We start from the raw sequence: 16,394 nt of genomic DNA, 5'->3' as shown, positions 1-16,394 counted from the left end.
AAGCAGCATCGGCCAGAGACCCAGCCCTGAGACCTCGAGATGGTTTCTGTCGCCAGCTGGGCGAAACGCCGTCATGATCGTAATCAAATGCACTGCCGTTCCGTGTTCTGCTGTTGTCTTTAATCAGGATGCCTGCGATTTGTCTTCTGCCCCACAGTGTCTGGAATGGAAGAATGGGCGTGTGACATCCCACTCACCCTGGCTGAAGGACTGAGTGCGTTTGGTCGGGTGATACTTAATAATGTGATAGAGGGTGATCAGACAGGGGGCCGTTTGGAGAGCTGTGCAGAATTGACTTCTAGGCTCTGAGGAATGGATTGATTATGATGGTTGGGTAGGACTAAGGCGACTCCTTTACGATAATAATGTACGTTCACGATGATGGTCCTGGGCCCGTCTTATGATCCTATAACAGCATTTGAATTATCCAGAATGTGTTCAAAATGAAGGGAGCACAATTTGGGTAAATATACCCTCTTTGGTAGGTTATGGGTTAAATGTCTCTTCACCACAGTGGTCCACAGCCTTGAACCCCATCCATTGGCCCCAGAAGTGAGAGTGCAGGCATCCCACCCTCTGGTATGAATTTCATTTCTGCCCCTCCCTGGCCCTGGGCAAGTTACCCGATCTCTCTTAGCTGTGGTTTCCTCCTCTGAAGAACGAGAATAATAATAATTCCTACCTATAGATCTGGTTGGAGTTAGGATGCTTTAGGGTGTAAGTAACAGAAAACACAAGGCCAGGTCAAATGGCCATACCCTGAGGATATTTGTTGGTCATGTGAATGAGGAAAAGAGACAGAGCCTGCTGCCAGGTCAGCCTGGACCACTGGCTCCGGTTCTCTGCAGCCCCCTCTGCTGAGCTGTCTCCTTTGTGTATTGACTTTATCCTCTGGGGACAGGTCCTGCTGGCGCCCATATTCTTCCCAAATCCCAGTGCCCTGAAGAAGACGACATGCTTTCCACCCAGTGTTTCCAAACAAGCAGGCCGAGCGTCATCTGGCCTGGACTCCTCAGGTCCCCTGGGGACCCTGGACAGCAATGGTGGTGACACATGCACATCGGCCACAGGGACCTCTGGAAGGAGTCAGCTCCCCCCAGCTGCAAGGGTTGTGTGAGGGAGACAGGGACACACTACACATGTCTGGATAGATATCTGATCAAAAGAAGGAAGGAGGAGCAGAAAGTGACAGCCCAACACAAAGGCTGCTGTAGGGCGAATGCACAGGTTCCATGGATGGAGCCTGTGAATGTTTACACCTGGTACCCGCTCAGTGTGTATTAGTTATCACACTAGTATCGCCCCAACCCAACCATGGGTTTTACACTTATTGAACTGATAATGAGAGCCCATGTTAAGGTTAATCTCTGATACTTACATATGCCTTCAGTTTCCAAATGACATTCATATTAATCATCTGATTTGATTCTCACGAGATCTTGGGAAGCATGAATCTTTATCCTTGATGTCCGTGGGATACTTTTTGGTTTGCAAATACTGCTCCCATTAATAATCTAGCTTGATTCCATATAAGGATCTTGGAAGCCTACAAATTGGTGTTGAACTAATTCCCATCAAGATTAAGCCACAGCCTGAAGTCACACGGCTAACGAGCAGTGGAAACGGGGCCAAACCACCCTATGGTCGGTGCTTCCCTGCAGCCTCCTGGTACAGGGCTTTGCTGTAGGTTCACAGGGAGAGCTGGTCACTCAGTGTGCCTCAAAGTTATTGCTTTGTTTATTTTAGGGCATTTTAGGGACCTGTTCTTTCTCCTCCCTCTGCCTTTCAGGGCTGTTGTGGGTCATTGTCTACTCTGTCTGTTAAAACGATAGGAAAGACATCTAACATCAGCTAGATTGAATGTTTGCCAGTCTCACCTGTAGAGGAGGTAAGCGTGACACTCGGCAAGTTAAGAAACGATGGAACACCTATTGCTTGTATGAGTCAAGTCGAGTCAAGTCTGTTCTATATGCAGCTAATTAACTTGGACTTCCGAGTGGACATATTGTTTGCATTTGGATTCGAGGTGCAAATTTATAGATGAGGATAACGTCATTGACATCATGCATTTATCTTGGGTGACCTTAGGAGGCCCTCGTGTGCACAGGGAAACCTGGGAAACTTCTAGTTCACACTGCTTGTGCCTCCCTTACAATTGATAGACTTAAAAAGTAAGTCTAAACCTCTAAGATAATCTCATGATCGATGCATGGGAAAACTGTGCAGCTGACCATTGTTCTGGCTTGTTCCATGTCCTAAGTCTGGGGTTGGGCTTCCCATAGTGAGCAAGTGCGGCTTGAGTGAGTCCCCCACGTCCTCTGTGGCAGAGTGACCGCTGAGAGGCTGTGAGCACCGCATCTTACCCTCTTGGGGGGGCTCGCTCAGACCCCCGCCTTCAGCCTCGCAGAACCTGTGCCTTCTTGTATGCGCGTGTTTATGGAGACGTGCGTCTCCTTTGCACAGTGGGAGAGCCGGCCGTGTCACTGTTGTTGCTGGCTCTCCTACCTTCTCATGACCCACTGGGAATCCCTGGGTCCTTCTGAAGGATCCTGGTGGGGAAGCAGAGTTGTCTCCTGAGCTGGGAAGGCGGCTGGAGGCTTGGATGGGCCACCTGTGTCTGCTTCCAGCCTCCTTCCTCCCCAGAATGAGAACCTTGTAGCCCGGGAGGCATTCGCTGAGACCCTCTTGTGAGTGCCCATCGGGGGTATTGACCTCCTATAACTGGGGTCTTACTTCTGGGCTGGAGTCAGGATCCCTAGGCCCATAGGAGAAGGGGACCCTGAGGTTCAACCGCCTCCCTGCCCAGCGCCTGCTGCTTCTCTGGCTGATGAGGCCCGTATGAAGCTGCTGTGGCCCTTTTTGATTATGGCGTTGGTGCTTCGATAGAATTTTCAGGCGGAGCGCTTGTACAGACTACCCTGCCTTATCGATAAGGCCATTTAGTGGTGAGTGGCCTGGGAGGTTAAGTGACTGGTCTGAGGTCACACAGCTAATTAGCGGCAGGTCCTGGACCGGCAGCCTTGCCTCCTGCCCCCAGCCCTGTGCGCCATCCTTCTTAACTTCTCCGTGGTCGCTCTCAGCGATCACAGCCCTGCTTCTTTTCCAGCAGCTACTATGGCAGTGGTAGCAACCCGCTGGGATTATTACAATAATGACATTTAAATGAAAGCTTAATCTAATAGTTGGATACATTAAAAGCCAGAATAGAGCAGTCTAGAAAGCAAAAGAAAAACAAGAAACCAAGGGGGTTTTTTCTCTTCAGGGATCCTTGTTCTTTGCCCAGAGCAGGTCATTTGCTGCTCCTGGCCACACTGTTGAGGCAGCCAGACAGACAGCAGAGCAGCCGTCAGAGCGTAGCGATGCTTCCTCTAAATCATGTTGCTAATGAAGCTTGCAAAGTTTTCCCAGTCGGACCATTGCCGGGGGCTTTGTGTATTCTCAGGAGGAGGAAGTGTCTTGAGCTCATTTGTTGCGTGTGTGTGTGTGTGTGTGTGTGTGGTTGTATTTTTTTTGGGCACAGTTTAAGGCCCATCTCACTTTAAAAATGTATGAGTCTTTGCTCCCTGTATCCCCGTTCAGGATCTTGACAGCTGCCTGCCAGGAGGAGAGAGGATTCTTTGCAGAAAGTTTCTCTCTTGACCCATCCCTAGTCCCTGATCCTAAGTGTCAACTCAGGACATTGGCTTGTGGTTCAAATACTGTTTTTGTTCAACTCCTTAGTGGAACGGAAAGGAGGCCAGTGTTGTTGGTTATCCTTGGTGCGCCAGTGGGTGTTGGGATATTCCTTGGCTACTGAGACTCAGATGACCGCAGCCGTGCCCTAACAAGGGGTGGCAATGTGGGTTGCAATGGGCCATGGATGCTGGGGGTTGGGGGTGTCTAGCGTCTGTGCAAACCCACTGACAGCATTCGAGCTGCGCCGGGCATGGGCTGCCCACGGAGTGTAAGAGCTCCTCTGCCCACGTGAAGCACCAAGCAGATAATTAGGGGCCCTGACATTTTCCTCTTTCTTGCAAGTCTTACGGTGATGATGAAAATTGCCTTTGTCATGCTGTTAAATGCGGACACTATTTTGTAGAAAATATTTCATAATCGTCTAATACAGTATTTATGATACTCTGCTAGGAATGGCAAAATTCACAGTTACACTGTGAATAATGGATTGGTTTTAAAGGTGTAATTTTTTTCCCCCCAGGTGATGTCCGAAACGATATCTACGTAACATTAGTTCAAGGAGATTTTGATAAAGGAAGCAAAACGACGGCAAAGAATGTTGAGGTTACAGTGTCTGTTTACGATGAAGATGGAAAACGACTGGAGGTATTGATTGTTGCAAAGTTGAACCTGTAGTGTTTAAGTTTTACTTCCCAAGTGTGCACCTTGGCTCTGCTGCAGCATGCCAAAAGCTACAGTCTCATTTCTGGGGAAGAGCATTTGCTTTTTCTTCCTTTTCTTCCCTTGCCCAAGAGGGCTGGTTTCTACCGGGTCCCAGCAGCCGGCCTGTCTCAGGACGACCCTGGGGTCCTGACCACCCTCTTTTTATTTATTTATTTATTTTTGGCTGCGCTGGGTCTTTGCTGCTGCGCGCGGGCTTTTCTCTAGTTGCGGCGAGCGGGGACTGCTCTTCGTTGCGGTGCGCGGGCTTCTCATTGCGGTGGCTTCTTTTGTTGCGGAGCACGGGCTCTAGGCGCACGGGCTTCAGTAGCTGTGGCTCTCGGGCTCTAGAGTGCAGGCTCAGTGGTTGTGGCGCACGGGCTTAGTTACTCCGTGGCATGTGGGATCTTCCCGGACCAGGGCTTGAACCTGTGTCCCCTGCATTGGCAGGTGGATTCTTAACCACTGCACCACCAGGGAAGTCCCACTGACCACCTTCTTTTCCAGACTCTATCCTGGGGTCCCACTTGCCGGTGTAAACCCGAGGCTCAGAGGGCGAATGATCACATTAGAAGTTCAGATACTGTTTTTTTTTTTTTTTTAAAGAAGTCAAGCTGGTATTTAATTTCATTTATTGATTGATTGATTGATTGATTGATTGATTGATTGATTGATTGCTGTGTTGGGTCTTCGTTTCTGTGTGAGGGCTTTCTCTAGTTGCGGCAAGTGGGGGCCACTCTTCATCGCGGTGCGCGGGCCTCTCACTATCGCGGCCTCTCCTGTTGCGGAGCACAGGCTCCAGATGCGCAGGCTCAGTAATTATGGCTCACGGGACCCAGCCGCTCCGCGGCATGTGGGATCTTCCCAGACCAGGGCTCGAACCCGTGTCCCCTGCATTGGCAGGCGGATTCTCAACCACTGCGCCACCAGGGAAGCCCCTCAGATACTGTTATTAGCATCTTTTGAGACAGATGGAAACTGAGCCCCAGAGAAATCAGTCACCTTGCTCAAGGTCAGAGAGCTCATGAGAGGTGGAACTGGGTTGTGAATCTGGGCCTCTGAACCTTGTGCTTTATCGGTGGTGGTTACCAAGACCTCCTTGTGCGTGGTCACAGCAGCCTGCGGGCGTCCTGGGAAGTGCTCAGAGGCTGTGGCCTCCTCTGAGGACTGGAGGCTGAGCCCAAGCAGGGGTCCCCTGCCAGCTGCTTCTCTGGCCCGTGGCTGCAGCCTGGGCTCCCCTGGGCCCACATGGCCGAGAGCAATGCCCTGTGGGTGCTCCTGAGGCTCAGCTGTGCCAGGAGGTGGGTGGCATCCTTTCTCTCTGGGTGGCCTGTGTCCAGTGTCCCTGTCCTTCCCCTGGGCTTTACCAGTATCGCTCTCCCTAGAGTCGAGTGGTCAGTGTCTGTGGCTAGAGAAGGGACAGAGTGCTGCCACCTCCTTTTTGGTCTGTAGCCCTTTACTCCAGCTGCCGAGTCAGTCAGGCAACTTCCTGCAGGTCCAGGGTGAAAGTTATTAAGGGTAAGGGTACGAAGGATGGAGGACAGTAGCGTCCCCATAGCCATCAAGATCAAGATCTTAGATGTCTGTGAGCAAGGTTTTCTGCTGGCCGCTGGCTCCAGCCGGATCTGTTCTTCCATCGCTGGGAGGTGTTCCATGGGCGACGGGGTTATTGGTGTTCCCCGAGGGCCCTCGCTCCTTCTGGATCATCAAACCGGGCGGGGGGTTGGGGGAGATGGATGCAGCCTCAAGCTCTGTGAGGGCTGATGCGATCTCTTTATGCCTTCTTTTAAAGCATGTGATTTTCCCGGGTGCTGGTGATGAAGCTATTTCAGAATACAAGTCCGTGATTTATTACCAAGTGAAACAGCCACGCTGGTTTGAGACGGTTAAGGTATCATTTGCATGGTCCTTTTCCCATGGGGTTGATTATGAAATGCTCATTTGTACCCTGAGGAAGTCCCCGCCTCCTGCCCAGCCCAGGGCTGCCCACCAGTGGGCACCCTCCGCCGGCCCCAAGGCATTTTCAACAAAGTCCTTTAGGGTTGCTAAGAAACCACACTGGTGTTTCTTGGAATTTACATTTACTCTCATCTCCTTTTGGACCTAAAAACAGGACTTTTCCTGGAGACACATACAGAGTCCTTTAAAGATAGCTATCATCTTTCTCTTCTCGGGTCTGTTTTATGTGTGGCATGCTGTCTTTACACCAAATGGAAAAAAATAGAGATGATAATACATGGAGGGCATTGCTGGAGAGATGGATCCTGTTCCCTTGGCCTTGGTGCTCTGAGGCTCCTAATGCAGCCTGCCGATACCCCACGCAGCCCACCGTGGTGAACCAGCCCACACACCACGGGCTTGGGTACTGGGACACCAGGCCAGCGGTTGGCTTTGGAATACGGATGTTAGCTATGAGATTAGGGACAATCTTGGCTTAAAGGCAGCAGGTATTAAGTCTTTTTCCTTTTATTGTAAGTCACAAAAGGACCGCCTTCTCGCTGCAGCCGAGGGCAGGTCCCTACGACTGTAGAGGGAATATAGACACCTCCGAATCGGGGCTAAAAATGAAAATGGCAATTTTTAAAAATAGACTCTTCATGGTGAGGATCAGCACATTTAAAAAAAAAATTCAGCTGCCTTGTCCAGTCTGCTTGGCATCCTGGACAATATTATCTGGTGTAAATTTTCAAAAGGCATTTGCTTCTGGGAGAATCACAAAGGAGATGAGGCGTACGGTATCTTCTCCCTGCAGTGTAGAAGAGTGTAGAGTGGTCCAGGATGTCTCCGGGGGAGTAAAGCTGATCGAGGGAGAAGATGCTCAGCTTCCCTCTTTATTCTGCAGGTGGCCATCCCCATCGAGGACGTGAACCGCAGTCACCTACGGTTTACCTTCCGACACAGATCGTCCCAGGACTGTGAGTAACCACACGCTCCGTTATCCCGTGTTTATCATGCACTTTACTCCGGATTGCTCTAGAATGTGGCTACCGTAACACAGTGAGGTCTTGACACGTCAGCTCGGTGCCCACGTGAACCTGCTGCTGTGAAGCGCCGTCCACTCTGAGTTGATCCCAGGAGATCTTCGGTTTCTTCTCGAATTTGTCTGATGAGGTGCTGCTCCTTCCTACTCTCCCCTTGGGTTTCCTCTTTCCCCTTTGGCTTGTAATACTGCCCCCTCCATCAGAAGAGTCACTGAGATATAATAACCTAGATTTCAAAAATTGCCCTTAATGCTCTTGCATTGGCGTTGAAAACCTCTGGCTTTGCTGGCAGCTGCTGGTGCCTGGAGCTCTGGCATACCTTTTCTCATCCACGTTGGTGTAGCCTTGGCCGTGATGCCAAGACTTTGGGAGGAGAGAAGTTCGAATCACTCACCTTCCAGGAGGATTTATTATTGATGATTGAAGTTTTTCTCCTTACCTGTGTTGAATTCATTGTCTGCTAAGGATGTCACCCTGTGCTAGACACTAAGTAAGATATCACAAGGGGAAGATACGCCCCCTGCCCTTCATGGTCTGTATCCATCTGACAGTGGGCTAAGGTTTGAGAAAATAAGTGATGCTGGGTCGTGTGTGCAGCGGCATCGAGGGAACGGTGGTCTGGGTGGGCGCGTTTGTCACCCACCAGCCTGTGGGGGCCGGAGCCCTGCGGTTGGGCGACCTGAGCCCTGGCTCTGTGTGTCTTCACAGATGTTTCAGCCTGAGGAGGGGAATGCATGGGGGCTGCCGACCCCTCAGCACGATGCCGGCCGTAGGATAGGGCTCCACAGGACCACCACTGCTGTGATGGTGTGTCCACCCTCCTTACTGTTTCTGGGGGCCCGCCTGACCTGTGCCCTCCCCAGAGCGTGGAGCCCGCAGAGGCAAGGGTGCAGGAGAGCAGCCGGGAGGGTGAACACGTGAGCAGAGGCGTGAAGTTGGGGGTGTGTAGACCCCCGTGTGGGACCAGTGGGAAGCTCTGAGGGGTTGAAGAGGCTTGAGGACTACAGGGCTGGTGTGTGGAAAGTGTGAATATCAGCCCGAAGATGTGCTTGCGTGGGGTGAGGCCGGGAGGTGGCGGAACCAAGGGGTCTAGAGCAGCGCGGGGTCCCTCGTGGTGAGGGGGCGTGTGGAGGGTGCCGGGGGGGAGTGGTGGGAGTGCTCTGGAGAATCATTCCACCCCTCCCCTTGTCCCAGTGCTTAAGGGGCCAGCTGAGAAGGGGTCGGGGCTCAAGCAGTGTGGGAAGCGCAGGGTGTGAAGTCTGGGCAGCTTGGAAAGCAGGGCCCGCCCCATTCGGGCCAAATCCAGGCCGCCAGGCAGTGGGCTGGGGTCTGCTGACTGTGCATGGCACTCCTGGACGGCTGAAACGTGGATGGATCAGATGTTCGGATGGATGTGAACGCCTCTTCGTACGTGTTCATCGTGTTCCTACTCTCTCCTGGCGCACGTATTGTTACCACGTTATTTAGATGAGTCCTCACCACGATGCCATGTGGTGGATCATTGGCGCCTCCTACATTACAGATGAGGAAACTGAGCCTCAGAGACCCCACCTCAGTGGCCCAAAGTCACCTAATGGTCAGTGGAAGAGCTCTGGTTCCCACCCCAGTCCTTGTGTCTCCCCTGCCTTTGGGGAGCACCGAGGCCACTGCCGTCATTTGGTCTTTGTTTAGCACCTGCTGTATATGCAACTCACAGAGAGAGTTCTCCTCTTGCCAGACTTAGGTTGGGTTGAGGCTTGAGATCGGCTCGCAAGAGCCAAGTGCCGAACAGCGGCCTGGGAGCGTCGCATGCATTAGGCAGAGGTGTGGGGTGAGCAGGGTCAGGTGGGTGATTGGGGGAATTGGGGGCAGGTATGTCCTCAGCCAAGTCCCAGAAGGTATGGTGGGCCCAGCGCCCTGCACACCGGAAGTTGCCAGGGGTGGCAATGGGCTGCAGGGGAGGAGAGGATGGGGAGCCCTGTTGCAGGGCAAGGACAAAGTTGTAGAATGCACAGGGGACTTGTCTCAGAAGCACGCTCCCTCTTTAGAACAAGCTCATTCTCTCTAATTAATAGATTACACCAGGGCAGAGGGATCTCTTTGGTAGCATTTTAATTTTCAAAATCCTTGTTTTTCTTGTCAGTTTTAAGTACTCATTATAGACAAGATGCTATCACCCGGCTCCCGCGACACATTTGCATAATTAATGAAGTCTCCCTGGCCACAGCTGGTGGGGTTTGGGGAACGTGTCGAGCACTGCAAGTGTGATGCTGACGAAGTCCCGAGCCGTCCGCTGCCGGAGGGATGGGGGCCACCGGGGCCCCTGCTGCGGCCTCGTCTGCAGATGCTCTGGGTCAGAAATGGGAGGAAGGCCACACTGCACGCCCTCCCCGCCGCCCCAGGCAAAACGCGCGCTCTTTACCCCTAGTGGAAGAAAGTGAGGGGATTTCTCGTACTGGGGTCTGTCCTTGGGGTTGGGAAGTTTGGCGCTGGTGTGAACGTCTAACACTCTTCTGCAACTTGTTAGCCGTTCCAAACGCATCAGCCGATGTTTTACGTGGATGCGGGCAGATGAGTGGCTTCTGGGGCCGGCCTGCCAGGAGCTGAGTTTCCCTTGTTTGTAGGGGGCTGGTTAGGTCGGCCAGCGCTGCCCGCCCTCTGGGGCATGTGGCTTTCTTCTGTGGCCCCTGGCGTTTTGTAAATTTGTTGTCTGCCTCATAATGGCTGCTAATGAGGATGTAACAAATGCAGTCCATTCCCTATGTGAAGATGCAGAGTATTAATAAAAGGTGCACTTTTAAATTGTGTGCTACTCAAGAGTAGGGTCAGGGGAAGCCTTCTGTTGGCAGATATGGTCACGTGTCCTGAACTGCAGCTGCTTTCAGAGAGATGTGTTTTAATTTTTTTCATGTCAGCCCAAACTTAAAGGATCTGTTCCTTCTCAACTGAACACTGAGTTTTATGTTTTTAAGAACCCTTTCACAAAGTTATTCTTTCAATTCCTAGAAGTACATATTTTTTGCTTTTATCCCTCCCTTTAGCTTTGGTTGGTCAATCATTCACCCAGCTAATTAGCTAGCATTTATTGAGCACCTAATGTGTGCCAGATCCCGATGGACACCAGGAACGCAAAGACTAATGAGACATGGTATCTCAGGCAGTGATGTCCTATAGCAAATATTTTGAGCTCCTGACTCAAGGTGGGCAGATGTATGCTCTTCAACCTCTGTCCTTTCATCTCCAAAAAGAGAATCTGGGATCTGTAATTTTAAAGGTATTTTGTAGCCCTGAAACTCAGTGTTTCCATGCTGTGTTCAGCTTGCATCTTGAAAAATTCGTCGCAAATCCATTTCTTCAGTCCAGACTCCTCACCTGTCTCTACCTGATCTGGCACCTGCCCACCTTGGAGCTGTCACTGCCTACCACTCACCAGCCACACTGGCTTCCAGCCCCCAAACAAGGCAGGCCCGTCCCACTTTAGGGCTTCCGTATTTGGCCATCTCTTTTCCTGGAGGGTTTACATCTTGGCTCCTATGTCATCCACCTTCTCAGAGAGACCTTTTCCAACTATCCAGCTGGGTGGTCTCTGTTCCCATCATCATGCTTTAACAAGCCACCAAATTTTGTTTTCTTTGTTATCTGAAAGGACTTAAAAAAAAAAAAACTTATTATTTATTTATTTATTTTGGCTGCACCAGGTCTTAGTTGAGCTCACCAGCTCCTTAGATGTGGCATGCAAACTCTTAGTTGCGGCATGCATGCGGGATCTAGTTTCCCGACCAGGGATTGAACCTGGGCCCCCCATTGGGAGCATGGAGTCTTACCCACTGGACCACCACGGAAGTCCCTGAAAGGACTTGTTTGTTGGCGTCTCCCCATCTAGAACAAATATTTGAGTACCTAACATATAGCAGGCACTATTTCATGCACTGGGGAAATAGCAGTGAAAAAATACACAACGTCTTTTGCATGGGAAAGCCCAGTGGATGAAACTAACAATAAACACCACCTCGTCTCCCCCCTCCCCTGGCCCTTTCTCATGCACAGACACCCTACAGGCTTGGTAATCTCTTGGTAATCTGGTAGTAATCTCTTGGTAATCTGTTGTCTTAATCTGCTTGGGCAGCCATAACAAAATACCATAGACTTCGTGCCTTAAACAGCAGAGATTTACTTTCTCACAGTTCTGGAGGCTGCAAGTCTGAGATCAGGGTACCAGCATGGTCAGGTTCGGGTGAGGACCCTCTCCCAGGTTGCAGACGGCCGCCTTCTCGCTGTGAGCTCACACGGAGAGGGACCGCTGTGGTATCTGTTCCCCTTCTTACAAGGGCACCCATTCTATAGGATCAAAGCCTCACCCTTATGACCTTTTAACCTTAAGAACCTCCTTATAGGCCTTTTCTCCAATATAGCCATTGTGGGGGCGGGGGGCGGGGGTTGGTGTTAGGCTTCAGCATAAGAATTTTGTTGAACAAAACAAAACATAACAGTTCAGCCCATAGCGACTATGAAGAACAATCAGTCGAGTGGGAGGAGTGTGACCAGGGTAGGCGTTTGCTCTTCTAGGCAGGCTGGTCACTTCAGAGCAGGTGATACTTTGGCAGAAACTTGAAAGAAGTGAGAGAATGAGTCTCACATGCAAATTCTGGGGGAAGGACTTTCTTGCCAAAGAGACCAACGTTTCACAGCAGGGTGTTTAGTCCACCTGTGACTTACATTTGTGGAGGGTGTGAGGTGAGCATCCGTTTTGTTTGTCCCTGCTGACACTCTGAAGGGTCTGCCCCTTCCAGTGGTCACTTGCAATGGCCTGTGTTTTCATGCCCTGTTTGTTCCCACTGGTCTGTGAATCCCTGTGTTAAAAAACCACTGTCTTCATTGTTACCACTTTCCAGTTACTGTTGGGTTTTAGTATTGCAGGCTTTCCTCCACGTTCCTTTTCAAAACCATCCTCCTACTGTTGGTCCTTTACTGTAGAATCAGTTTTCAAGTTCCACAAGGAAGCTCTCCCATGAGATTTTGATTGTAATTGCTTTGAATTTACAGATTAGTTTGAGCACAGCTGATCCCTTTATGATAAGTGAACATTGTCTATATCTCTGTTTATGTTTACTTTAACATCTGTCAGAACAGTTTTGTAATTTTTTTCAGAAAGGCAGCCCTTGTAGCATTTTATGATGTTCTTTTTGTCGTGATGGCAGTAGAAAATGATTATTAATTTCTATTGCAGCTAAGGATAAATCCGAGAAAATATTCGCACTCGCTTTTGTAAAGCTGATGCGCTATGATGGGACCACCCTGAGAGACGGGGAACATGATCTTATTGTCTATAAGGTACGCTCTTCTGTTGGGGCAGTGTTGCTAATATTGGCTGTTTCAAGTCTTTTTGGGCTTCCTGGCCTGAGCTGACATTTCCCATCTTTGTGAGAACACTGCTATGTAGCAACATTTAATGATGTAAATGAACAGATGACCAGCTGTCCCTAAGGAGAGAAGCTGATACACAATAGCACATTAAGTGCTGTTTAAAAAAATCCTCTGTGTGAATGTGAATTCATCTACAGGAATACGGGAAATCATTAAAATAAGCAGTTTAGCACAGGGAACTCTGCTCAATATTATGTAACGACCTAGTTGGGAAAAGAATTTGAAAAAGAATAGACACATGTGTATGTATAACTGAATCACTGTGCTGTCCACCTGAAACTAAGACAACATTGTTAATCAGCAATACTCCAATATAAAATAAAAAGTAAAAAAAAAAAATAGCGGTTTAGCAAATGATAAAGAGCAAATATCATGATGGTTAAAAGATTAAGGATCCTAAGGGGTAGAAAATATTGCATGGGATTGTCAATTGCATTTGACCTGTTGCATCATCAAACCCACAGGCTGAAGCGAAGAAGCTGGAAGACGCCGGCACATACTTGAGCCTGCCGTCCACCAAAGCTGAGTTAGAAGAGAAGGGCCACTCGGCGACGGGCAAGAGCATGCAGAGTCTCGGGAGCTGCACGATCAGCAAAGATTCCTTCCAGATCTCAACTCTCGTGTGCTCCACCAAACTGACCCAGAATGGTGAGTTTGGGGCCAGAAACGGGTTCACCCCTGGAGTTTTTCTCCTTCAACCCCATCTTTGTCGTGCTCCCTGCTGAATGGAGCAGGCTTCCTTAGGTCCCTGAACCCTGCCGGCGAGTCAGTCATACCTTCCCTCCGTAATGGCCCGTGTGGATGCTGTTGGACAAGGAGAGAGGGAGAGGGTGACATTGTTCTGCTTTGAAACTCACATTCTGATTTTATGCTAAGGATGAATCTCAAAGAGAGGGAAAGCAATGGATTTACTTTAAAAAAAAAAAAAAGCTTTCTGGCCAAGGGAAGGGAGAAATCCACACAATTTGGAGTCAGACCAAAGCCCTGAACTTGAGCCTTGGCCCTGTGCTGATAACCCTGGGAATGACCTCGAGCTAGGGTCTCTGAGCTCATTTTCCTCATCTATACCCTGGCTATAATGCCTGCCTCCGAGGGCTGTCTGAGGGCTGCGGGAGCTCCAGGGGGCGAGGCCCCTACCCTCCCTGGGTCTTCCCCTCTCTCGGCTGCGCGTTGAGATAATTACCAGTTACCTTTAGTTTTACAAGTTGGTGTTGATGGCATTTCTGGTCCCCCTGACAGCGAGACAAGGCGCCCCTTGCTGATGCACTCACAGCGAAGTGCGGCCTTAACGCAGCATTAGATGGTGCCCGGCGTCCCCACGCTGCGGGCCGGGCTGCTCGGCTTTGTTCCCACGGGCTTGCAGCCTCCCCAGGGCGTGGCTGTCCGGCCGGGGGCGCTCCTGATTCAGAGCATGCTGTCTGGTTGAGGCAGAGGGTCCTCTGCACAGATCTTCCATTGAAAAATCGAGTTCCCCAAATGTGATGGTCTCACAGCCGTGCAGAGTAGCTTTACGCTCTCTTGAAAGTCAGCTTGAAACTCCAATTTTTTTTCGTCTCAGCCACTGATGTGGATTTTAATCATTAATGTCGGTTGCTGTCGTGAATCGTGTTCCCGGGGGTTGTCCGTAAAGCTTGGCAGTGGTCTCGGATGGGCTTAAGGGACAGTCATCATTTGGACTTTAACAGGCTGATCACAGGACAGAAGTAGCCCCGTCATCTGGAAGGCCCTGCGTGGTAGTGGAGAGTGCGGGTCCTGATAGACTTTCACCGCCTGCTGTAGGGACCTCCACGAGCAGGTGGAAACCCTTCCCTGGGGCACTGGGTTCCCTGCACGCATGGAGAGGGGTAGGGTTCCCTGCACGCATGGAGAGGGGTAGATCATGCGCAGGGAGTTTGCACGTTTAGTGCCCAGGGAACGTGCTGTCAGCAAGGCGGGTGCTGGTTTGAGACTGGGTTATAGAAATGATGACCCCGTAGGTCAGATGTTACCCTCTGGATACGGCCCTGATAGTCCACTAGCCTGAAGGCTGGCTACTCCTTCTAGGGCTTCATTTAACTCAGGGCAGCCTCTCCAATGGGGCACTTAAGCTTCTGCTGTGTCTTGCCATCTTCACTGTGTGGGAAGCCACCTTCTTAGAAATGGGTCATATTCCAAAAGCACGTTTGGAAGTTGTTATTTGGAACTTGAATATATTTTCCCCATTAAAACACTGTGTTGAACAGCAGTTAGGTTGTGAGGCCTACGCACAGAATCCTTCTTAACCCACATATCCCTGGAGAAGACGACTGTGAACTAGGACATTCTCAAGGTATTAAGTCACAGTAATTTCCCAGGGAGATGTGTCCCACCTCCTCTCACCTTTAAGCTCTTCGAATCTCACCAGACACAGGGTAATCCCCTCTTTGGGACTGAGGGGCACAGCACCCTGGTCTCGCCAGTGGCTGTTGCCAGGCAACCAGGAAATTCCGATGTGATGCAGCTCACTAAGCGTGAGGGGGACACATCTTTTGTTGTTCATTTCACACCAGCCAACAATGCCTCTTTTCTGGATGGTGGCGTGTCAGGTGTGTGCAAGATGGGGCTGCCCCAATTGGCATCTGGCATCGAGTCCCAGATTCTCATTTGAGGGAGTCATTTTTCTGAAACCGTGATTTGTTACTGCGAAGTTCCATTACTTAGGGAAAAGTGGTGGCTGAATTATTCATCGAGGTTTCTATTAAACATCTCTGTTCTCAGCATTATGCTGGATGCTTTGGGGGATATAAAAAGAAGTAGGAGACGTGGTTCCTCTCCTCCATCAGCTTACTATGTAATTAGAGAGAGAGAAGCCATGAGGCAGAGAATTATTACGAGCCAAACTGGGGTGGCTCCCTGGGAATGAGAGGGGACAGAGAGGGCAGGGGGGCTGAGCAAGCTCCCCCTCCTCAAAGGTGTTTGCCCACTGCTAATTTGCCCAGCTGTATCTTTTCTCAAAAGTACAACACTGAGGTAAACCTCAGCCTCCCTCTAATCCAAAGTGCCACTAACTTTGCATGAATGGGATCCAGAGTATTAACTCACCTCCACTAAAAAAACGCTGGTGGACTTCCCTCGTGGTGCAGTGGTTAAGAATCCGCCTGCCAATGCAGGGGACACGGGTTCAGTCCCTGGTCCGGGAAGATCCCACATGCCACGGAACAACTAACCCCGTGCGCCACAACTACTGAGCCTGTGCTCTAGAGCCCGAGAGCCACAACTACTGAGCCCGCATGCCACAACTACTGAGGCCGCGTGCCTAGAGCCCGTGCTCCACAACAAGAGCAGCCACCGCAATGAGAAGCCTGCGCACCGCAACGATGAGTAGCCCTTGCTTGCTGCAACTAGAGAAAGCCCTTGTGCAGCAATGAAGACCCAATGTAGCCAAAAATAAACAAACAAAAAACCAAAGATAAGCAGTAGCTTCTAGCATTCGCAAAAGCTGTTTAAAAATAAAACAAAAAAAAAAACCCACAAAAAAAAACGGTGGTAACTCTTATGAGGTGGAAATCTCCATTAACCCTGGGACTGAGAGCGTGTCTGGGCAGGGTGTAGCCCTTCTCATGACTTCACTTTCAATTAGAAATTAAAACATGTTAACCTTCATGATGAATGGCTAAA

At 50.3% G+C, this 16,394-nt stretch overlaps 1 protein-coding gene across 2 annotated transcripts in view; it reads left to right on the top strand.

The window, feature by feature from the left end:
• DOCK1 (dedicator of cytokinesis 1) overlaps nt 1-16,394 on the top strand; it is a 518,791-nt gene that overhangs the window by 91,296 nt on the left and 411,101 nt on the right. For both annotated transcript variants that reach the window (XM_061183775.1, XM_061183829.1), the window contains exons 14-18: nt 4,196-4,320; nt 6,167-6,265; nt 7,217-7,289; nt 12,562-12,665; nt 13,223-13,406. In XM_061183775.1, coding sequence (XP_061039758.1) covers nt 4,196-4,320; nt 6,167-6,265; nt 7,217-7,289; nt 12,562-12,665; nt 13,223-13,406 — 585 coding nt within the window. The remainder of the gene's footprint in view (nt 1-4,195; nt 4,321-6,166; nt 6,266-7,216; nt 7,290-12,561; nt 12,666-13,222; nt 13,407-16,394) is intronic.

Source organism: Eubalaena glacialis, chromosome 1, assembly GCF_028564815.1.
Source record: "Eubalaena glacialis isolate mEubGla1 chromosome 1, mEubGla1.1.hap2.+ XY, whole genome shotgun sequence".
Lineage (NCBI taxonomy): Eukaryota > Metazoa > Chordata > Mammalia > Artiodactyla > Balaenidae > Eubalaena > Eubalaena glacialis.
Note: the sequence above shows the minus strand (reverse complement) of the source record. Positions and strands in the feature narration are given on the sequence as shown.